Consider the following 22,741-nt stretch of genomic DNA (forward strand, 5'->3'; position numbering starts at 1 on the left):
TGGATCTCTCTTTCTGAAACAAATTGGTACTATTGATGTTTATTTGAAGATTCATATAGTTTTTTTTGATGATTGCATGTTAGTTTCATTGATTTTTATTTCCACTTTTTGTTTTTGGTTATTGATGCAGAGATCGTGATTTATTTTAGAAGATTGATTTCATCTATTAGACAGGTACCTTTTAATTTTTGATATGTTATTTACACTTATTCTTAAATCTGCCCATAAACTTTGGTTTTATGTATATTTTGAAATGTTGAATAATTTCATTTCGTTTTGTTGTTGATCCAAAATTAATGCTGAAATGTTTATGATTCATGTTTGTTATGTATATTTTAGACACTCTACTGATTATGTCATTGATGAAAAGTAGATATTATGTTGTTGATACACAGAACACTCTATTGAAATGTTGTTGATCCAAATTTCTGAACACAAAATGTTTGTATTTCGTGTGTTTATTTTTCAGGTAATCATTATGCATTCATTCTTGTTGATAATGTAGCTTTTATTTTATGTTTCTCACATTCTACATTGAATTTAACTTTCACGAGGGGGGGTAGCCCCCGAGTGAGGTGCGATGTAATACTATATGTATCTTAGGGTAGTTTATACTGCTTTCTTCTTGGTTTGCATTGAAATTCATTCTTTAACTACCTCTTATTTGGATCAACTGTGATTGTTTACACATATTTATTGGATCAACTGTGACTGTTGATCCAAAACTATGATTGCTTACACATATTTATTAGATCAACTGTGATTGTTGATCCAAAAATGTGATTGTTGATTCATATTTATTGGATCAAGTGTGATTGTTGATACAAAACTGTGATTCTTGATCCATATTTATTGGATCAACAGTGACTGTTGATCCAAAACTATGGTTGCTTACACAGATTTATTGGATCAACTATGATTGTTGATCCAAAAATGTGATTGTTGATTCATATTTATTGGATCAAGTGTGATTTTTGATAAAAAACTGTAATTCTTGATCCATATTTATTGGATCAACTGTGACTTTTGATCCAAAACTATGATTGCTTACACAGATTTATTGGATCAACTGTGATTGTTGATCCAAAAATGTGATTGTTGATTCATATTTATTGGATCAAGTGTGATTGTTGATACAGAACTGTGATTCTTTATCCATATTTATTGGATCAACTGTGACTGTTGATCCATATTTTCTGAATACCACTATCTGTTTATTTTTTATTGCAGGCCAAAGATGGTTGTTGCAGAGTTCAAATTTTGCAATCAGACCATCTCGCATCCTGTTTCAAAAGTGGCCTTATGTTCCTGAAGACCTCATTTTTTTTTGTTACACTGTAGAAGGGATCTCAAATGTTATCAATCATGATTTGGATTTGAGGTTTTTCATTCACTACTGCACCTCACAAGGGATTGACTTGGTGAAGTTTGAAATCCAGCTAAGGACCTGTGTTGATTATATTTCTTCATCTTCTGCTCCTGCTCCTGCTTCTTCGTCATCATCAAGTTGTATTTCAAGCGATGAGGTAGTTGAATTGGAAGACGTCACTGATGATGCGTGTTTGATCAAAAAGGTCCCGAAGAAGTCTGATGCTTGGGTCAACATCTTAACTGGAGTAGGGCAGTTGTTTGAAGGTGGTATTAAAGAAGTTAAGGATTGTGTTACAAAGTATGAAATAAATAGTGGTCGCAAATACAAATTGAAGAAGAGTGACCTTATACGATACACTGTGGAGTGCAAGTTCAAAAAGGAGGAAAATTGTCGTTGGAGGTTTCACGCCTCTCTCCTCGCCAATACAAAAGGTGTATTTCAATGCAAGAGATACATTGGAGAGCATTCATGTAGTTTAGCTTCTTCTTACCCATCAAAAGTTAGGATGAGAAAATCGTTTTTGAAGGATATATTGGCAGATGACTTACGAGCATCTAAGAAGAAGAAGACTGCTTATGATGTTATAGATTTACTCCGAATGGAATATTGAGTTGACCTCACGTATAGTCAGGCATACCACGGTTTACAATTCACCAAGCAATTTCTTTGGGATGATGACATCAATTCTTATTCAGATTTTGTTTGGTATAAAGATGCCATTGAATATTACAATCCTGGAAGCGTCGTGAATTTTTAGTATGATGGTGTGACTCGTCGGTTCAAAAGGTTTTTCGTGGCCTTTGAAGCTTCTATAACTGGTGCCAACAATTACTGTCGTCCGATGTTATTTATTGATTGTACCTTTCTCACTGGGAAGTTCAAAGGTGGTCTTATGGTTTCTTGCGGCAAAACTGGTAACCAAGGTGTGATTTTTAACCTTTTACTTTTTTTCATTTTGTATCCATGAATGTTTAAACTTGTTACTGTTGATTCATTATTATGCATTCATTTTCTTGATTAATGTAGCTAGGTTTCTGACATTCTATATTGAATTTAACTCTCACGAGGGGGCATAGCCCCTGAGTGAGGTGCGACGTAATAATATATGTAGCTTAGGTTAGTTTAGACTGCTTTTTTTTGGTTTGCATTGAAATACTTGTTTTTAACTACCTCTTATTGGATCAACTGTGACTATTTATCCAAAACTATGATTGCTTGCACAGATTTTATTGGATCAACTGTGATTGTTGATCCAACTAAAATGGATCAACTTCCACTGTTTATCCAAGTAAAATGGTTTTGCATTGAAATTCATGACTGTTGGATCAACTGTGATTGTTTACACATATTTATTGGATCAACTGTGACTGTTGATCCAAAATTATGTTTGCTTACACAGATTTTATTGAATCAACTGTGATTGTTGATCCAACTAAAATGGATCAACTTCCACTGTTGATCCAATTGAAATGTATCAACTTTGTTTGTTGACACTAGTTACTGGTCACTTATTTTTGTTTCTGGTTACTTATTTTTGTTTTTTGGTTTTTCTAGGGATCTATCCAGTTGCATTTGGAATTGTTGAAAGTGAAAATTGTGATAGTTGGGAATGGTTCTTAACCAATTTGAAGGGTATTATTCGTGAAGATCGTCCACTGACCATCATATCAGATCGTGGAATTGGCCTTTTGAAGCATGTGCATGTAGTCTTCCCAAAGGCTTTCCATTCCTACTGTTTGTACCATATGAAAGGAAATATTCCTGTTCCAAAGGGCAAGAGCATACAAACTGCAGTCAAGTTATTCGAAAAGTGCTACACTGCATTAACAAAGGAAAATTTTTATGCTGCTGCGAAGAGTATGAGTAATCTAAAGTTGGATTCAGTGGTTGCTTGGATGATGAAGATTCCATTTGAGAATTGGGCTGCTCATGCATTTCTAGGAGAAAGGTGGGGTGAGAACACATCTAATATTGCTGAGAGTTTTAACAACGTCATTAAGCATGATAAGCCGCTCCTCACTTGAGCTTGTTGATGTTATTCGTGCTAAAGTGATGGAGAAGAATTACAAGAGGTTAGTGGAGTCTAACAAGTGGGCTACAAGGCTCACTCCTCGTATGCAAGCAAGGTTTAACAAAAGGATAAACGACTGCCGTTCATACAAGTTTCGGAGAGCAAGTGAGAAGGTATATGAGATCATATCTCCAACAGGGAAGCATACTGTTGACTTGGATTCTAGAACTTGCACCTGCAAATGGTGGCAAAAACATAGCTTTCCTTGCACTCATGCAATAAAAGCAATGTTGCAGATTGGAAATGATGAACCGTACAACTACATCAGCCCTTACTATACTTCTGAATACTATAAAAGGTTGTACTCTCAACCCATTTATCATATTCCTGCTCTGAGAAGCCACCTGGAATTAATGAAAAGGGGTATATTTTGCCTCCCACCGGTGGTCGAGAACAAGATGGAAGACCTAAAGGTGTTAGGTACAGGGGTTCTCGTGAAAAGGTGCGGAAGAAGAGGAAGTGTGCCTAGTGTGGGATGCTGACCTTTCACAACCGTCGAACATGTCGCAGAGCTCCTTTGGCTCCTCGTGCGCTAACGTTTCGCAAGGAGTCTCATTCCAGGATTATCAACTTCTTGAGAGGATGTTGTTCTGAAGTTCTTGTGGTGTTTATGAACAAACTTGTTTTAGGTTTCTTACCAGTTTGGTGTTTCTTTTCCTTTTTTTGGTTTGCACTTGTTATTTAATGACATACATTCTTATATGTTGTTACGAATTCTATTGTTTTGTTTCTCAAGTATATGTCAGTTGGCAGGTTCCAGGTTTATTAATTTTATAGGTTGTTGACACTATTGTGTGGAAACATTGTTCTTGGGTTCCAACCTATTTGGATCAACAATGGTTGTTTATCCAACTTTTTTGGATCAACAATGGTTTTTGACACAAAACAAACAAAAAAATTGCATGGTTATATCTGTATTTTCTAGTAAAATTCCTCAAGCTTTGCATACCTGTAACATTCATTCATAATCAGACTAACATAACTGGATCAACAATGGTTGTTGACACAAAAAACAAACAAAAAAATTGCATGGATCCATCTGTATTTGCTAATAAACTCCTCAAGCTATACATACCCGTAATATTCATCCATAATCAGACAACAAATACATCCATAAATGATCAGACAAAACAAATACCTGTAACAAATAATTCATTCATAATGGTTCATAATAATTCAATCAGACCTACAATAAGATTTACTTACTAAGATAAGTATTTTTAAAACTACAGTTAGATTTTGTTTACAGACCATGAACAGACTATGATATCAAGCTCATTCTAATGGTTCAGCTAATGCTTCATCTACTGGATCAACTACTTGTTCAACTGAGTCTTGCAATTGGATTTTTTGTTGAATAGAGTCAGTAGCTGAATCAGGAAGTTGTTCCGGTTTCTTCCATGAACCCAATTATGACAAGATTCTTGCTGCAATCTTCACTCGCTTCTTGTTCAACTTCTCATCTAAGTTAGCGATTTCAGATAGGTGTTCACAGTTTCCACGCTTCACCAAATTATTCATGTACATGCAAGTGTGCAATGCACAGTCGCATCCGTCTTGTGCTGGTACAGTGCAATGTGAGAAGGTTGTCTCGATATTACCACCTGTCTCCGGATCTCTGTGGCCCATTTCATTCAGCCACTGAGTCAGTGGTACTATCATCACCATATATTGCCATTTGTGATCTGCGTTTTGCCTTGCAAAGTTGTACACTATCCATTTTCCTTTTACCAATTCCAGCACCACCCAATGATATCCAACACCGTCCTTGTCCGTCAAGCACATTGGTATGATGAGGTATGTGTCTTCAACATTCCCTGTGTAACTGGTCCTCACCTTTTCTGGAACCCCACATCTCTCTACCTTTGCCATATTTTTAGTGGTTAATGCGATCCCCAATATCCGCTGTATCAATATTTTTTAAAGAAATATATTAGTTTTGCATTTTATGGATCATCTACATTATAAACAAAAGCTACATTTGTCAACAAAAAAAAATGCAATTGTGATATCGTAACCAGAGAACAACATAAAATGAACAACATATCGTATTTGCAATTAAACTCCTCAAGCTATACATACCTGTAACATTCATTCATAATCAGACTAACTTATTTGGATCAACAATAGTTGTTGATCCAACCTATCTGGATCAACAATGGTTGTTGATCCAACTTATTTGGATCAACAATTGTTGTTGACATACAAAACAAACCAAGATTTTTTTGTTACTTACATAATCATTTGTTGAGAGAATGACGTGGTTCTTGTAATCTGGTTTATGCGGCGAATCCATCTTTGCTTTCAACAAGTTGATGTAGTAATCAACAATCTCAGCATGAATGTTTTGATTATTCAGTAGACACTGTATGAACTTCCCATTGATGACTACCTCGAAATCTTGGTTGCAGAAATAAAAACTGTAAGCTTTCTCGCTGCAAAATGAACAACAAATGAATATGTTATTAAAAAGAGCTAGCATAACCCAAAAAATAACTATGTGAACTGAGTTGTTTGACTTCGAATATGTTATTACATACCATTCAGTTGTATTCTCAAAGAATGGCTCGATGACTTCTCTTTCGCTGTCATTGAATTTTTTCCACAACTTAGTTTTTTTGGCTTCATCAGTTTTGTGGGTTCCGCTGGTGTGTTGTCAATTTGACTGTCGAGAGTGTCGAGGTCAATTGTTTCAATTTGCTTCTGCTTCTTTTTTCCTTTTCCACCTTTCCTTTGTCCCCTTTTACACTTAGCAGTAGGTGTTCGACTTCGAAGTTTATACGGCTTTCTCTTCGGCCTTTCTCCCTTCTTCACCCGTTTCACAAGAGAACTGACCTGCGGTTTTTCTGATGCTTTTGTACCATCGGATTGTTCTTCTGATTCGGTTTCCTCTTCAGTTTTCTCCTCAACTGCATCCAAATTAAACGATTTCTTCAATCCTGCACGTATTGCAGCTCCTTGTGTATTGTCATCCTCTTCACTTTGCTCTTCAACCTCTTCACTTTGCTTTTCAACCTCTTCTGCTTGTTGTGTTACCTCACGATCTACCTCATCCATTATTGCACCGAAAATCGGTTGTGAGGGAGTTGTTTGCACATTAGCATCAATTTCATCAGGTTTTATTATTGAAAGTGGAGGAGTGTCAAACACAATCATATCCGCTGGTATGTCATCATTCTTCTTCTCAACAGACGGACTCTTATCTTCCATTTGTATGTCACCTTTCTCTTCTACTATTCCAGCAAATATTGAAATGTTTTCCACCACCGAATCGAGCTCTGCAACGTTTTCGACAACTGTATTGAGCTCTAAGTCATCAGCTTTCTTTACTTCTCTTCCTGCATGAAATCCTTTCTTCCAACTCTCCTATTTTTGCTACTTGTTTGTTTTTCCGAATACGTCATTCCACTTTGAAAACCCTTCTGAAAAACTTATCTTGAGTTCCTAAAGTACTTTGAGTTCCCAATGTACTTTGAGTTCCATCTTCAGTTCCCAACGAATCGTTCATTTCTTGAGTGTCTTCATTGTTCACAGCCGCAGAATCATCCACTTTCATGTCTACTCTAGTTTCATTCCCATCTGTTGGTTGATCATTCGCCGCAGAGTTCGTTTCATCTTGATTACCTTTTCCAGATGATTCGCCTTTTTGTTGTTGTGTGAACAAATCTTCGAATTCCAAACCTTCAAATTCTTTCCCTGTATACACTGGTTTATTTTTATTCAGTGATTCCTAAAAAATCCTTTCTTCTTCATGCCATTTCTTTATATTCTTGTCAATATCAGCAAGTCGCTCCGGTTCTCCAGCTTGCAACTGTAGTTTTTCCTTGTTCCTCTCATACATCTCTCTCAAGAATATCGTGATGTGGACAAACATTTTGATTTGAGCCTTGTCCATGTAATGAATCTCATGCCTGTCACAACCAAGAAGGATGTTTTCTTCCTCTAGTTCCTTTATCTTTTTCCTATCTTGTTCCAGTTCTCTTGCAGGTGCCGATATGTCAATTAAATAGTTCTCCTCAGCAGACATTGGATCAACAAAGTCTTAATGATACTGCGAAGCATGATCAGCACAAATCAAAATATTGTAGACACTAAAACTGGATCAACATTGGTTGTTGATCCCATTCACATTCAACTTCCATTATTGATCCACAAAAAACTGACAGTAAAACTGGATCAACATTGGTTGTTGATCCCATTCACATGGATCAACATCCATTCTTGATCCACAAAAAACTAATACTAAAACTGGATCAACATTGAATGTTGATCCCATTCACATGGATCAACTTCCATTGTTGATCCACACAAAAAATGGTATATTTGTAATAGTAAAGATAAATATAGTAAAAATTGGATCAACTTCCTTTGTTGATCCACAAAAAAAATGATACATTTGTAATAATAAAGATATAGTAAAAACAAATTACCGTCTTGCGGAACCAAGTCATATCAATTTCCTTATTGTTGACTTCCTTACTAAAATCAGCTACAAGCTGCTTGCACAATGCGTTCTGGTCCCATCGTAGGAATCTCGGAGTTGCATTTTCAAAATTCTTCCTTTTGTCGATGTAGCTTTTGGTACGTTCACAGAACCAACACTGCATAATATAAACAACAATGTTAGTTTTTATCCAATAGTATGCATTTCACTCTCTACAAAAATACACAAGTATGTATTTCACTCTCCACAACAATACACATTTTACTTTTACAGAATTAACGTTTTTTCTTACCACTAAGAGAGTTGTGCAGCCACCGATAGCTAACTGTGTATCCTTCTTGTTTGCCAGGTTCGAAATCAAACATTCCCCAACATGATCCGGCCATGAAACTTTGTCCATCAGTAATATATGAGGCAACCATTTCTTTGGGAAGGCTGTCATACCAGTATTTGGGAAAAAGAAAACTGTGCATAACCACATACCGAAAAGTCTTACAAAATGCACCGGATCAGACTCATCTTCTGCTGCATTTTTCAGTTTGCTTACAACCTCATTCTTCATTATTGCGTCTGGACAATCTTTTGGTTTTTTCTGGTCTGAACTTTGTATTTAAGAATTCGTTGTAGTCAATTCCTTTCTTCGGGTGCAGTTGCTGCTTCAATTCTTCACTCTCTATCAGTCTTCTCATCTTGAATATCAAAGCGAAATCTCTTGCTTCCAGAGAGCATTCTTCGTTTTCTCCAAATTTGAACTTTCTGGTTATTGGATCAAATGCACTCATCAGCAGTTGCATTGCAAGATTAATCTTGTTCATCCATTTACCAATCATTCTCTTGTCTATTACATAAAATGGGATGATTAAGTCCCAATATGGAGATTCCTTCAGTGCTTTTGCAAGTATCGGTTTCTTTTTGTTATTTGCATCTTCTACTTCAAATTTTTTGCCTAGAAAATTCCCCATATCAGCCAATGGTTGGAGACCTCCTTTGATTCTTTTTTCATTTGCTCTCCACTTGCCTGCATACATGAAACTCAAATCATTTTCATTTTCATTTTTGACAATAATCTTTTGTTTTCTCACATTCTACCCATAATATATTTTCACGAGGGGGCGTAGCCCCCGAGTGAGGTGCGACGTATAAATATGTGTAATCACAGTTCATGCTTTTAACTACCTCTTATTGGATCAAATGTGATATTTTACACAGATTTATTGGATCAACTGTGGTTGTTTACACATATTTATTGGATCAACTGTGACTGTTGATCCAAAACTATGATTGGTTACACATATTTATTGTATCAACTGTGACTGTTGATCCAAAACTATGATTGCTTACACATATTATTTCATTAAGGAATCAATGTTTTTACCTTTGAGCCGTGCCTCTGGTTTGCTCTCCTCTTGATTCTCTTCATCTGAATTTTGTTGCTCTTCTTCATCGGATTCTGATTCCGATTCTTCTGATTCTACCTTCTTGGTTTTCAGCCTTTGTTGTGGTTTTACTCTCGGCCTTGAACCGCCTACATACATGAAGATCAATCATTGTGTTTTCAATATTTCAAACAACATAGTTAGATATATATACCAGCATACATATCATTTTGTTATATCATTTTGCTTTCGGCCTGTTGTTGTAAAAAATATTACAATATATTTTTTTACCTTTTACGACTTTCTTCAGTTTGCCCTTTTCTGCTACTTTTATGTCTTCTTCCGCCTCTTGATCATCTGAATCTTCTTGCCCTTCTTCTTCTTCTTCTTCTTCTTCTTCTTCGGATTCTGATTCCGATTCTTCTTGTTCTTTCTCAATTACCTTCTTGTTTTTCACATTTTGTTGTGTCTTTGCTTTCGCCCTTGACTTGCCTGCATACATAAAGCTCAATCATTTACATATTGTTTTCGATATTTTAAACAACATTGTTATATATAGGGTACAATCTATGTTATATCAGCACAAATATTACAATCTATGTTTTTACCTTTGGCGAATTTCTTCGGTTTGCTCTTTTCTGCTTCTTCTTCAGATTTATCTTCCTCTTCTTCAGAATCTTGATCATCTGATTTTTCTTGTGCTTCTTCTTCGGATTCTGATTCCGATTGTTCTGGTTCTTCCTCAGCTTTGTTCTTTTGTTTCACATATCTTTCTTCATTTGTATTCTTGTTCTTCCTTTTTCTGGTTGGATCTTCTTCAATTTTCTTCTTGGTCTTCACATTTTGTTTTGGTTCTTTAGCTTGCCTAATCTCTTGCGTGCCCTTCTTATTTTGATTCTTCTTTAATATCCTTGGTGATCTTCTATGCATTATGTCTTCTCAACCTGAGTTCAACAATTATTATAGTTAGCATTCATATTTTCATAGTAGAACAGTAGACCAAATTGCATACAATGGATCAAGTATTATTGTTTATCCTATTTTTATTTGGATCAACTGCAGTTGTTTATCCCTTAAATTGGATCAACTTCTATTGTTGATCTCTTTTATTTTGGATCAACTACTGCTGTTGATACAATTTTTTTTTGGATCAACAACTGTTGTTGATCCCTTAAATTGAACAAAAATAGCTAAATCAACCAAACATCCAGAACCACATTTTTCAAACACTTACCAGTTGAACAAATTTGCATCTGAGCAAAATAATACCAAAAATTTGAAGACAAATATCAATATAACTAGCAAACATTCAAAATCTTCAAATTATGCTTGTTTATTCATATACAAAATACTCAGATTTGACGAGAAATCATTTCCTTCCAAGAACACTAACCAAAACTCAAAACTAACTAAACAAGACCAAAATCAAACCTAATTAGTAAATCGCAGTTTAATAATCTTCCAAATACTAACATATAATCATTACATTAACAAAATCAAGACCAAAAGATACATGCATCAATTAAATCTGGCATCAGAAAATTAGGGTTTTACCTGTTCAATTTTGAAATCTTCAAATCGTTCAAATAGGTTTTCTGATGATGGAACGTTGATGATGAAACGTTGACGATGAGACGAAAGTGAAATCGATTATGTTTTCTGATGAAACCTAATTTATACGGTTGATTTTCAGTTTCTTTTTCAGTTTTCTTTTTAGATCGTGGTCTGTTGATTATCAGAGAGAGAAGAAACGAAGTTGATTTTCAGTTTCAACGGCTAGTCGATCGATTCTCCGCAACGGCTAGTGGATTAATTGCAGCGACTGCGGCGTGTGAGTGAGAGAAGACGGAGAACCAGAGAAACTGAAACTGAAAATGAAAAACTTTAGTGTGTCTGATCTAGTATAATGTGGAATATATAGGGGGAATTTTAGTAATCTAATAAATCCGTATTTTAATTCCTAAAAATGGTAGGGATATATTTATTTTATGGAAGGATATATTTGTTGGCTTCTAAAAGTAGGGACATATAAATAATGTACCCAATTCTTTTCCGATCAGAATGGAGGGGTGGATCGTCAAAATCCGAGTTCGTACGATAATCCTACAACGATTTTAGTAAGGAGCGCTAATTAGGGTTTCGGCATGCCAAACCCTGATTTAGACAAATTTTCTAGGAGCCATCACCACCATTCGGTAGCCTAAGTTCCGAAGCCAGTTCCCATCCTTCCACGGAACTGAAGCCAATCGTCATCCTTCTACAGAACTGAAGTCAATCGTCATCCTTCCACGGAACTGAAGCCGGTTGCCATCCTTCCACGGAACTGAAGCCAGTTGCCATCATTCCACAGGCCCGCAACATCCCTCCTGAATTCTTCCTAAGTTTTACTGGAGGACTGTTTTCACCTCCTAAACGAGCTCAAAACCTAAATATTCCCGCGTGGGGAAATAGGAAATTCTTTTCCAATCAGAATGGAGGGGCGGACCATCAAAATACGAGTTCGTACGAGAATTATACAACGATTCTAGTGAGGGGCGCTAAATTAGGGTTTCGGCACGCCAAACCCTGATTTAGATAAAGTTCCAGCGCTATCACCACCGTTTGGTAGCCTAAGTTCCAGCGCCATCACCACCGATTGATAGCCGAAGTTCTGAAACCAGTTTCCACCATTCCGCGGACTGAAGACAGTTTCCACCATTCCGCGGACCGAAGACAGTTTCCACCATTCCACAACCAAGCCAAGTTAGTAGCACCAGCGGCTCCATTCCAAGCCAAGCTAACGCTAGTGGATCATTCCAAGCCAATCCAACGATAGCGGCTCATTCCAAGCCAATCCAACTCTGCGCTACAGCTAAGCCAAGCCGATCCACAATTCCATGTTCCCAAGTCGAGCCAAGATGACGCAAGGCAAAGCCAAGCCGACGCCAACAGTCCGCGTCCTAGCCAACAGCGTCATCCGCCTTTCCATAGCTAGCCATAGCACCACTCCATGGGCCAAATTACAATGCCGCCTCTGTCAACCAGCAGCCAAAGACGCAGCGCTGACGCCACATCCCATGGCCAAGCCAAATTTGCGCAAAGACCGCCAATGCAGGAGCCGCGGATTCTCCTTACCTCCGAAAAAGGTTAGCCGGATCTTCCTGACCATCTCTTGGTGACTTTCCGTTTCGATTTTATCCTTGTCTGTCACCATCTCATGCTTACCTCGCAACAATGCCCCTGTTCCGATCTAAGCAGGGGAGTTAATATTGATGGTGGTTTTTAGCTTAGGGTTAAAATCGTAAAACCTTAGTCTGACGTGACGTCACTCTGTAAGGAAACAGATTCCTGAGTACCAATATCTTCACTAACGCATTTATTGAGCCTTTAAATACGTCTACGAGAAATTTACCAGGGTACCTTTTTTATGTATATAATATGTTCCACGGCAGAACCCTCAGTATTGACTGGCATCATCTCCGCGCATGCTAGCCAAGCGTGCCGACCGCGTCAAAGGCATGCCAACCATGCCAGCCGCACCACCGTGCCAATGGCATACCATGCGAGCCACGTCTCCGCGCCAAAGGCATGCCTACCATGCCAGCCGCACCACCATGCCAGCCACATCTCCGCGCCAAAGGCATGCCAACAATGCCAGCCGCACCACCGTGCCAATGGCATACCATGCCAGCCACATCTCCGCGCCAAAGGCATGCCAACCATTCCAGCCGCACCACCGTGCCAATGGCATACCATGCCAACCACATCTCCGCGCCAAAGGCATACCTACCATGCCAGCCGCACCACCGTGCCAATGGCATACCATGCCATCAACGTCTCCGCGCCAAAGGCATGCCAGCCGCACCACCGTGCCAATGGCATACCATGCCAGCCACATCTCCGCGTCAAAGGCATGCCAACCATGTCAGCCGCACCTCCGCTCCAAAGGCATGCCAGCCGCACCACCGTGCCAATGGCATGCCATCCCTGCCAGCCATGCCAGCTACGCCAAAAGCATGCCGGCCATACCTCCAAGCCGCTGGCTGCCAAACGAAGGGTTGCAACAACCGACGGGTACCCTTCCTTCTGAGATGCAAATCTCAGCCATACAAGTTCGCCATCAAACGCATGGCAACTTCTGGCCCAATGCCAAAAACCCTAATTTTTGGCAGCGCCTAAAGTATGCACGAGCATGCCAGCAACATGGTGGCATGGTCGGCCACCAAACTTGTGGCAACTTTTGGTCACGACACCAACTTGGCTACGATGCCAATTCGTTGGTCACGGCACCAAACCCTAATTTTGGCCGCGCCTAAGCTATGCCAAAACCCTAATTTTGGCCGCGCCTAAACTATGCCAAAATCCTAACATGACCGCACACAAAAGCCATGACGTCCATGACTCCATGCCGCTGGCTGCCAAACGAAGGGTTGCAACAATCAACGGCTACCCTTCCTTCTGAGATACAAATCTCAGCCGTACAAGTTCTCCACCAAACGCGTGGCAACTTCTGGCCCAATGCCAAAACTACACGGTTTGTGCCAAACCCTAATTTTTGGTCGCGCCTAAAGCATGCACGAGCATGCCGGCCACGCCTCCATGCCACTGGCTGCCAATCGAAGGGTTGCAACAATCAACGGCCACCCTTCCTCCTGAGATGCAAATCTCAGCCATATAAGTTTGCCACCAAACGCATGGCAACTTCCGACCCAATGCCAAATTCCACAGTTTATGCCAAAACCCCAATTTGGTTGCGCCTAAAACATGCCGATGGCTACCAAACGGAAGGTAGCCACGATCAACGGCTACCCTTCCTCCTGAGATGCAGATCTCAGTCGTACAAACTTGCCACCAAACGACTTGTGGCAATCTCTTGGCTACGATGCCAACTCTTGGCCACGCTTCCAAAACCCTAATTTGGCCACGGTGCCAAAGCCCTAATTTGGCCATGGTGCCAAAGCCCTAATTTGGCCACGCCAAAGCCATGCCAGCCATGGCTCCATGCCGCTGGCTTCCAAACGGAAGGTTGCAACAATCAACGGTTATCCTTCCTCGTGAGATGCAGATCTCAGCCGTACAAACTTGCCACCAAACGACTTGTGGCAATCTCTTGGCTACGGTGAAAACTCTTGGCCACGGTGCCAAAACCCTAATTTTGGCCACGGTGCCAAAGCCCTAATTTGGCCACGGTGCCAAAGCCCTAATTTGGTCACGCCAAAGCCATGTCGGCCATGCCTCCATGCCGCTGGCTGCAAATGGAAGGTTCCAACAATCAACGGCTATCCTTCCTTCTGAGATGCAAATCTCAGCCGTACAAGCTCGCCACTAAACCAAACGACTTGTGGCAACCTTTGGCTACGCTGCCAACTCTTTGGCCACGCCACACGCTTAGCTATGCCAATTCTTTGGTCACGGCACCAAATCCTAATTAGCCACGCCAAGAGCATGCACAATCCATTCCAACATCGTGGCCACGCCACTGGATACCAACGGAAGGTAACCACAATCAACGGGTAACCTTCCTCTCAAGATGCAAAATCTCAGCCGTCGAAGGTCACCACCGAACCGGAAAGCCTCTCAATCGTAACTTGCCAAACAATAGAAATATGCTACACGTTTTCCACGAAGACACTCGAGACATCAAAACATGTCACAAACTGGGGGATGCTCATCAGGGTATTGGTCTGGCGGTTTACAGCGTGCGGTGTACACTACGCCCGTTACAAGAAAGTGTCATAAGAGTGAAGCGGTTAGTAAATACAAGGAGTAAAGGTGAAACGTTTCCTTCATTACGGAAACATCAATTCCAGGCGTTATCGTTATCGCTTTCTTCCATTTACTCAACCGTTTCCACTTCTTACGAGACCAGGGTACGTTTCGTTGTGACTTGTATAAATATGTCTCACCTATTTCCACCAAACAACAAGTTTTGGTCAGGAGAATACAACACTCAGAAATCACTTTTTTGATTTCCAATCTGCTAGCGTTTCACTTTCTGATACAAGTCGTCAAACAACTACTCTTCCCGAATCAACTATTCCGGTCTCAACACTCTTTTCGCTTCCCTCCCTAAACCAACCCTCCTCCTTCACTTTGTGACCGAAGCAAGTCTGGAACGACCATTTCTTGGTTTAGGCCGGATTTTTACAGATTGATCTCTCGAATCAAAGTACTCCCTTGTAGTACATTGTTTAGGGTTTAGACTCATTTCTCACCCACACACTCGAAATTACCAAAATCAGCAGAAACTGTTTCCACCCTCAAACACCAACATATGCAACAAGAATGTTAAAACCACTAACTAACTCATGGTATTCGAGTGGATCACTAATGGAGGATTAAAAGGAACAGCGACATTCGGATACTCATGTTGAACTATACAAGTCTCAATTATTGGAGCATCTTTCTCAGTTTACACAGTCGTGTCAACTTGGATTTCAGTCTCATCCATAGCCTCAAGAGTAGAAGTTTCATGAACTTAAAGTGTATAAGTGGGCTCATCATCAACTTGGTTCACAATGGTGCTCGCATTATCATTGGTGACTCTACTCTCTTCAATTTCACCGTTTTACACCTAATATGACGTTTTTATGAGTAAGAGGTCTTCAAGTAGGAAAGTCAAGATCCAATCATAAAATTCAGGGTTCAGGTGAATTAAATACATCAAGGTTCTTCAAACAAATATTCAAGACACAAATCAATGGTCTAAAGGTTCAGAAATACGTTTTTCAGCAAGTATGCCGAAGTCGTTTTACACTGTTCTGTACAAACTTATGAGCTAGTAGAAATTGGTATAGATTCAAGTCATGGGTCATGCACCATTATTTTCGTATGGATGTCCCCAATAACATATCCAAAATTGAAATCAATCGGATGAACGATCTGAGAGACGTGGGTCAAACAATGGACATCATCACTGCTGAAAAATTTCTTATATTGTCATGGAATTTTTTTGTTACGCTGATTTGAGACCCTAAAAGAGCTTAATACTAAAACAACTTCTTTGATTTGGATAGGAAATTTTTTGGGCATGAAAAAGTTGGGGTAGACCATCAAAAACGGATATTGGACGAAACGTTTTTAGTGAAAGCTAAATTTCTGAATTTTCGGAAGACGAACTGTATTAAACTCCTCGTTCATCCATGGGGTATTTCATTCACTCTATCATCAAGAAGAAAAACTCACGCTATCATTAAAGCATAAAATATAAGAACTTACTTAGGGGATTTCTAAATCATTTGGAGGATTAGAATTATCGATTCTATTATTGGAATCACCATTTCCGAATCGTGGTGACTTCCCTCCTCATCTTCATCCGAAGATGATTGAGTACCATCATCGCCTTGATCATACATCATTATATTCTCCTATAAACAACAGCCATAAGTATGAGACTTCTTGCAAGAATATTTCAAATGATCGAGCAAAGAGAATAATTACATCGACCTCGGTTTCGGTTTCTTCGTCCTCAGAGGACCTAATAATCTGAGTCGACTGTCCAACTATGGAGAATCGAAGACCTTCAAGGCTATATGAAGCAAAACCATATAATCATATAGCAATATGGTTTATTTTATGGCTTTAATGGTGTTGAAAAGCAAATTATCGTGAAACAGATATCTACAACTAACCAAAGAAGCAGGCGGAGGCTCTACAACGTTGGATAACATCCTGTGAGTTTTGCTCATTTTCTCGCCACTCTGAGGATGTACTCCAACCTCCGCAAAATCACCACTATCCTGGGGCCTTACGACGTGCTTACTCTGTAGTAGAAGTCAACAAAATGATAAATCGTTATACTTCATTGAATGTTGTAAAGAAGATACTCACATATGAAGGCTCTTTAAATTTTTCATCTTATCATTGACTAGGAGTGGCTTCAATCGAGGATGATTAGCTTTTATCTCTGTAGTAGGAGCACCACGAGATGGTAGTGTCGTAACTAACATCGCAAAGTCATAAATGCGCTCATGTTGCTGGTTCCAAAAGTCTATGTAGCTTGGACCTACATATGAGCCTCGACCATGATGAGGAAATAAGTATCTACTTTCGGCGACATGTGTACGATCTAAGTGAGTCATGATATGATGAACATGAGGCTTGTCAACTTGAAAATGAGGAGCACATTGATCAAGACCCATCTGTCTAGCAGTTCTTTCAATATTATACTCTTCCACAAGATATTCTTGTTGTATCACAGACACGAGACAACCAGGTGTGAGGCTTAGCATAAAAGTTCTTTCACCATCAGTAAGGTCCATACCAGTACTACATCATCTTCACCAGCAAAGGTGGTCAATCGAGAAATATAAGGAGGAATCAGTGCCCATGGACGGAAATCAAACTCAGACTCGTTGTCTAGCAAATCGACAAGGCGTACTTTAGATCATGATATCTTGTTATACCAACGCAGTATCCTAGCATTGTTGTCCTCATAAAAGGCATGACGAGAATCAATACCTTTTTTTCCGAAAAACATTACGAGGAGCAGGTGCATAATTACTTAGGTGATCATGTAACCACGATTGGATGAACAATGTATTGACATACGATTCAACCCTCATGAAAAAGAAGAGGGTACCCAAATACACCAAAATCCTTTTGTTTCAACCTATAAGTAATCTACCGAAAGTGATCGTCTATAGACAGAGTCGAGATAATACAACTAATCGGTTCACACTTCTGTGATTGTCTATGGATATGAGATCGAGACTATACAACAACAAGATAACTTGCATGATTGACTATGGATACAAGATCGAGACAATACGATAACGAAGTATGTTACTTGATAATAGGTTCAGACTTAACCAAACTCTATAAGATCACTATCAAGTAATACGAAGTTAACGTAAAGTGCAATTTACTTTAATTATAATAAAACAATTATAATGCGGAAAAGTAAAGTAAATGGCACAACAAGATTTTGTTAACGAGGAAATTGCAAATGCAGAAAAAACGTGGGACCCAGTCCATAATTGAATACTTTCATAATTAAGCCGTTATACAAAATCTAAACCAACTTCGTATAGTTGAGACCAATCATATTACCCCTAGCTACTTAGTTCCCTCAGTATCCCTGCGCTTCCGACTTCAAGAGTCACACACTGGTACAATTCCTTTGGATCATATTCCAAACAACAAAGGAACAACGAATATGTTTGGTAACAACTTCTTAGATTCTTTTCAAGATAAAGATATCTTAAGTCATTCGCAAAGGCTCTTCCGTTTAATCTAATAAACTCCTTTGCCTGGTTAGATCATTCTAATTTTAACTATCGAAATAATCAAGTCTATATTCGCAATCAATCAGTATAGATCTCGAAGAGAAACTATAAAGCGATGTCGATCTCAGCAACTAATCAATCGAATAAATATAATTCTAGCTGGATCCCAGCCGATCAAGGTTTGTGCACACAACAAGATACGAAAACCAATAAGAAAACTTCTTCGTCTTCAAATCTTCTTTAATCTTCTTTGATCTTCAATAACCTGCACAACACCACTTGAATCTCTTGTGATCAATCACGCACAAAATGGAGTCTGTTAACAATGGATTATCACAAGATGTCTTTAGATCTAACTACAGTTCTAAAGATCTCGTCGATACTTCGATCTATTTTGAGTGAATCTTACATCAGAAGAGAAGATTCTCAAGAATAAACAAACTGGGTGCAATCAAAGTTTCAATAATCGTTAGTCAATCAAATCAATCGAAAACTAATAAAACTATAATTATATAGATTCCCACCAATGGTACTCGTAGAGCTTCTTGATCCCACAGAAGTATTTAAACGAGCGGTCGTAAGAGATTTCACCTAATTATGATACTTTCCTCTCCGAATAAACGACTCCACCAGAAACAACAAGAAATAAAGTTTGCATGGATCTTAGGATAGTTTGCTAGAAATCCAAACTTAGGTATTTATAGACCAAGGATGTTTAGACATGAAGGAATTTCCAAAACCGAAAATATTCTCAAGATATGCAGTGAATATCAAGATTCTGTTTTCATATAAAGGCTTGTCCAATATTTCCGAAATCTCTCAATAGAAAATATCCAATTTGTAAATGCACATTACTAATTTTTATTCTCTAGAGATATGAATTTAGTTGTTGGTAATTAAAGCATATAAAACCAATAACCTTAATTAAAAAATTCTCAATTTATTTCGGCACAGGATCTCCTTGAGTAGTAAGAAATATCTTTGAACAATAAATGATAAGAGTTACTGCTCGTGTTCAAATTATGTTGACATCTTTTCACTGTAAATCCTTATTTCATATTCACATGGATTTACATTCTTGGAATCGGTCATACCACACTTCCAAACAAGTTTAGAATTTGTCTTCCTGTATTCCAAGACAACTATGTGATTGATCAAATACCAAATCACATATAGTTCTACCAATCACTAGGATCGGTTATACCTCAATATGGAAATACTTGTGATCGGTCACACAAGTTACCATGACCGGTTACACCAGTTACCAGGATCGGTTCCATATACACATGGTAATTCTTGTGATCGGTCACACCAGTTACCAGGACCAGTTACACCATTTACTAGGACCGGTTACACCAATTACAGGGATCGATTGCACATACTCATGATCGGTCACACCAATTACTAGGATCGGTTACACCAATTACTAGGATCGGTCACACCAATTACAAGGATCGATCATACCAACACATGGTGATTACTTAGGATTGGTTATTCTAATTAATAAAAATCAGTCATACCAGATCGTAAGTCAGGCATTGTGATTAGTTATACCAAGATACATAACATTGTTACGATCAGTTCTACCATCTCACACATATTGGTCATCCAAAGATTTGCAATGAATAGCCAGACCAATAAGCCTAATGATTTCCCTTTCGATTCACGAAACAAGTTCATGAATGTACTTCCTTTAAACGAATGTAAAACATTGTTTCCTGTGATGAAATCTTCACCATAACCCATTCACATAATCATAACAATACATACAAAATTACGTTGATGTCATATCTACGAAGTTCAAAAGATAAGCGTTATAATTCGTAGTCTAATTCCCTAATACTATGATCATGTCACATCACTAGAGTATTATACATATGTACATTATATACAGCTTCACAGTTATGTTTTCAATATAGCGCGACTTGAAAGATACGTTAGGAATGAAACAGTTCAAGTCAATATTACTAACCTCAAGTGGAAGGATGATGTCGTCGTTGTAGTTCGCTACTTATTCACATTCTTCAGGTCTTCGGAGTAATACTTGTATGTCTCAATATTCCTAGACTTTCTAGTTTAACCTAAACGAAGTTGACTCTAATATTTAATCAAGCGACTTTAGATGAGTTTTGACACACTAAAATATGACAATCAAACTTGACATACCAATGCTTGGTGAGTTCAACCGAGCAATGCTCTAACACCTCATGTAACCATTGGAGATACGGATATCAATGACTAAAAAATCCAAGTGGTATTACAACGAACCATGGAACAGACTGCCGATGGGAAGTTTCCCGCCTTGGTCCATCTTAACTGCAAGAGGAATTACAAATGGTTTCAACCGGGAGCTGCCGTCTTCGAACACATATCTAGACAACCACAATGATAAGAATGCGGAAATAGTCAATGTACTATCGTCATGTTTATTGGGTCTTTATTCATCGACCACCAGTGCTTCAACCACAATGATAACCGCCTAGTTCTAGCTTCTTCACTAGTTTAGGCATTGCTGAAAGCAAACACTTGTCTTGATCGTGTCAAGGGTACATAAATCACGCTCATGCCATACTTTCCTTAGGCTTATGTAAGATCCGCTATCTTGCATTTTAATGTAGGTTACTTTCTTTGCCATGCCCAATTCGCAATTAATGCATATGCCAACTACGTGTATCTTGATAAGCAGTATGAGCATCCAGTAAATGGCATGAAACTAGCCTAATCAAGTGTGGCCACAGTTCTCCTGCATCACAATACCGACCCAGATGATATGAGAGGCCAATATGCCGCAATCATCTCTTAATTAGATAATATGAACGACAAAGTGCTGGACCGGAAATGCTGCAACTCATTGCGGCTGCCTGCGTACCCTTCCCTACTCTAAAGGGATCAAGCACAGACCATAGTTCATCCTCGAAAGGACAGAAACTTAAGCCAATTCGTTTGCAAGGCCATGGCCAAGCAATAATGGTAATGGCCTAGTCCGTGTAGGTCGTTCCGTCAAAATGCACAAAGATTGCGCATTACAGAGTCCGTGGTATGACACAATGATGCCTTCGCATCATATACCTCATTGGCAAGGCTACTCAGCTATAAATGAGGCCTAAGCATGATTTATTCTCTTTCGGCTAAGCTATGAATCTTACTTGGCGCATAGTCCGCATATGCACCTTTAACCAACTACCCTCCATATATATGACATTTCTACAACTTTAACTAGGGAACTAAATTGACATTCACCAAGTACCATTTTTGAGGTGCTTGTTTTACTATTCATGGTTGTTTCCATGTAATTCTGAATAACCGACAATGAGTGATGAGTTTCTGTTCTGGCTCATACGCCAGTTCCAATATTGTGCAATATTCACTCGGCCAGCCTGCTCTGGCATATTGCACAACTGTTGTGTAATATTGGCTCTAGGCCAATAGGGTAGCGCTGCAACGCTCAAAGCTATCTACCCAACTTTCCCAATGCATCATTTGATGCGAGATTGGCTTTTGGACAATATAGCTAGCAACATAATATTAGCTCTAGCCAAAATGCCGAAACAATGCGCCACTTTTGTGCGATATTGGCCTTAGGCTAATATGGCTCGTACTGCGCAGCAGAAACTTTGGATGAAGCTTTAACCCAGGCCATGGCGCATATTTTTGCATGCGCCATGCTAAAAACACGGGGTTACATCATTCACCCATTTAAAGAATTTTGTCCCCAGAATTCAAAACAAAAACTATTGTGTACAAACTCGTCGATTTGGATTCCCGAGCAAAAGTCACATACCAGATGCTCAGAAATCACGCAAGGTTTCTTCAGTTTGTCATGGAACATCAATTAGGACCTTCTGACCATACGTACCACACCGCATACTCTGGAATCCAAAAAAAGTCCATAATGTTACCGAGAATATCGATTTGGACAGTTGCCAAAGGATATCTCAGCAAGGTATCCTGAATGTGCATCCCATACTACACACTCAGGATTCCCTAAAGTTCGCAAAGTCGGTGCCAATAATTTGTAGTACTATTTGGAACAGGATCCAGTTGCCTACCGCGGTCATCCAGGTTGTCACTCGTAAGTGGGATGCTAGACGGCATGACAATGCACACCGTTGACCAGTTTCCAATGTGTGGGGATGATCAATCCCATTGTCTGGCTACCGTTGCGAACGGTTTTCCGGATATCCACTCGTAAGTGGGGTGCCACTTAGGCCAGGAAAATTCACAGTACTTAAAATAAGCTCAACTCGATTCACAAAGTAACTGGCATAACAT

At 39.1% G+C, this 22,741-nt stretch overlaps 2 protein-coding genes across 2 annotated transcripts; one reads left to right on the forward strand and one right to left on the reverse strand.

The window, feature by feature from the left end:
* Positions 1-3,424: 3,424 nt before the first annotated feature.
* Positions 3,425-3,925, forward strand: LOC113355931. Its single transcript, XM_026598919.1, has one exon. It carries the CDS (start codon positions 3,425-3,427, stop codon positions 3,923-3,925), a length of 501 nt encoding a protein of 166 aa, XP_026454704.1.
* A 4,628-nt stretch (positions 3,926-8,553) lies between these two features.
* On the reverse strand, positions 8,554-10,193 carry LOC113355939 (nucleolin-like). Its single transcript, XM_026598930.1, has 4 exons — positions 9,872-10,193; positions 9,263-9,412; positions 8,733-8,905; positions 8,554-8,643 (listed from the first exon to the last, which is right to left on the reverse strand). Exons 1-4 carry the CDS (start codon positions 10,191-10,193, stop codon positions 8,554-8,556), a joined length of 735 nt encoding a protein of 244 aa, XP_026454715.1.
* Between the last annotated feature and the right edge of the window lie 12,548 nt (positions 10,194-22,741).

The sequence above is a fragment of the Papaver somniferum genome, chromosome 1 (assembly GCF_003573695.1).
Source record: "Papaver somniferum cultivar HN1 chromosome 1, ASM357369v1, whole genome shotgun sequence".
NCBI lineage: Eukaryota > Viridiplantae > Streptophyta > Magnoliopsida > Ranunculales > Papaveraceae > Papaver > Papaver somniferum.

What these genes read in the sequence shown, in the direction of transcription:
- LOC113355931 (XM_026598919.1), top strand. Translation starts at nt 3,425, where the DNA reads ATGGAGAAGAATTACAAGAGGTTAGTGGAGTCTAACAAGTGGGCTACA.
- LOC113355939 (XM_026598930.1), bottom strand. Translation starts at nt 10,193, where the DNA reads ATGCATAGAAGATCACCAAGGATATTAAAGAAGAATCAAAATAAGAAG. An exon ending in ACCGAAGAAATTCGCCAAAG is followed by an intron (nt 9,413 to 9,871) that starts GTAAAAACATAG and finishes TCATGTATGTAG; the next exon opens with GCGGTTCAAGGCCGAGAGTA. An exon ending in ACTTAATCATCCCATTTTAT is followed by an intron (nt 8,644 to 8,732) that starts GTAATAGACAAG and finishes TCCAATAACCAG; the next exon opens with AAAGTTCAAATTTGGAGAAA.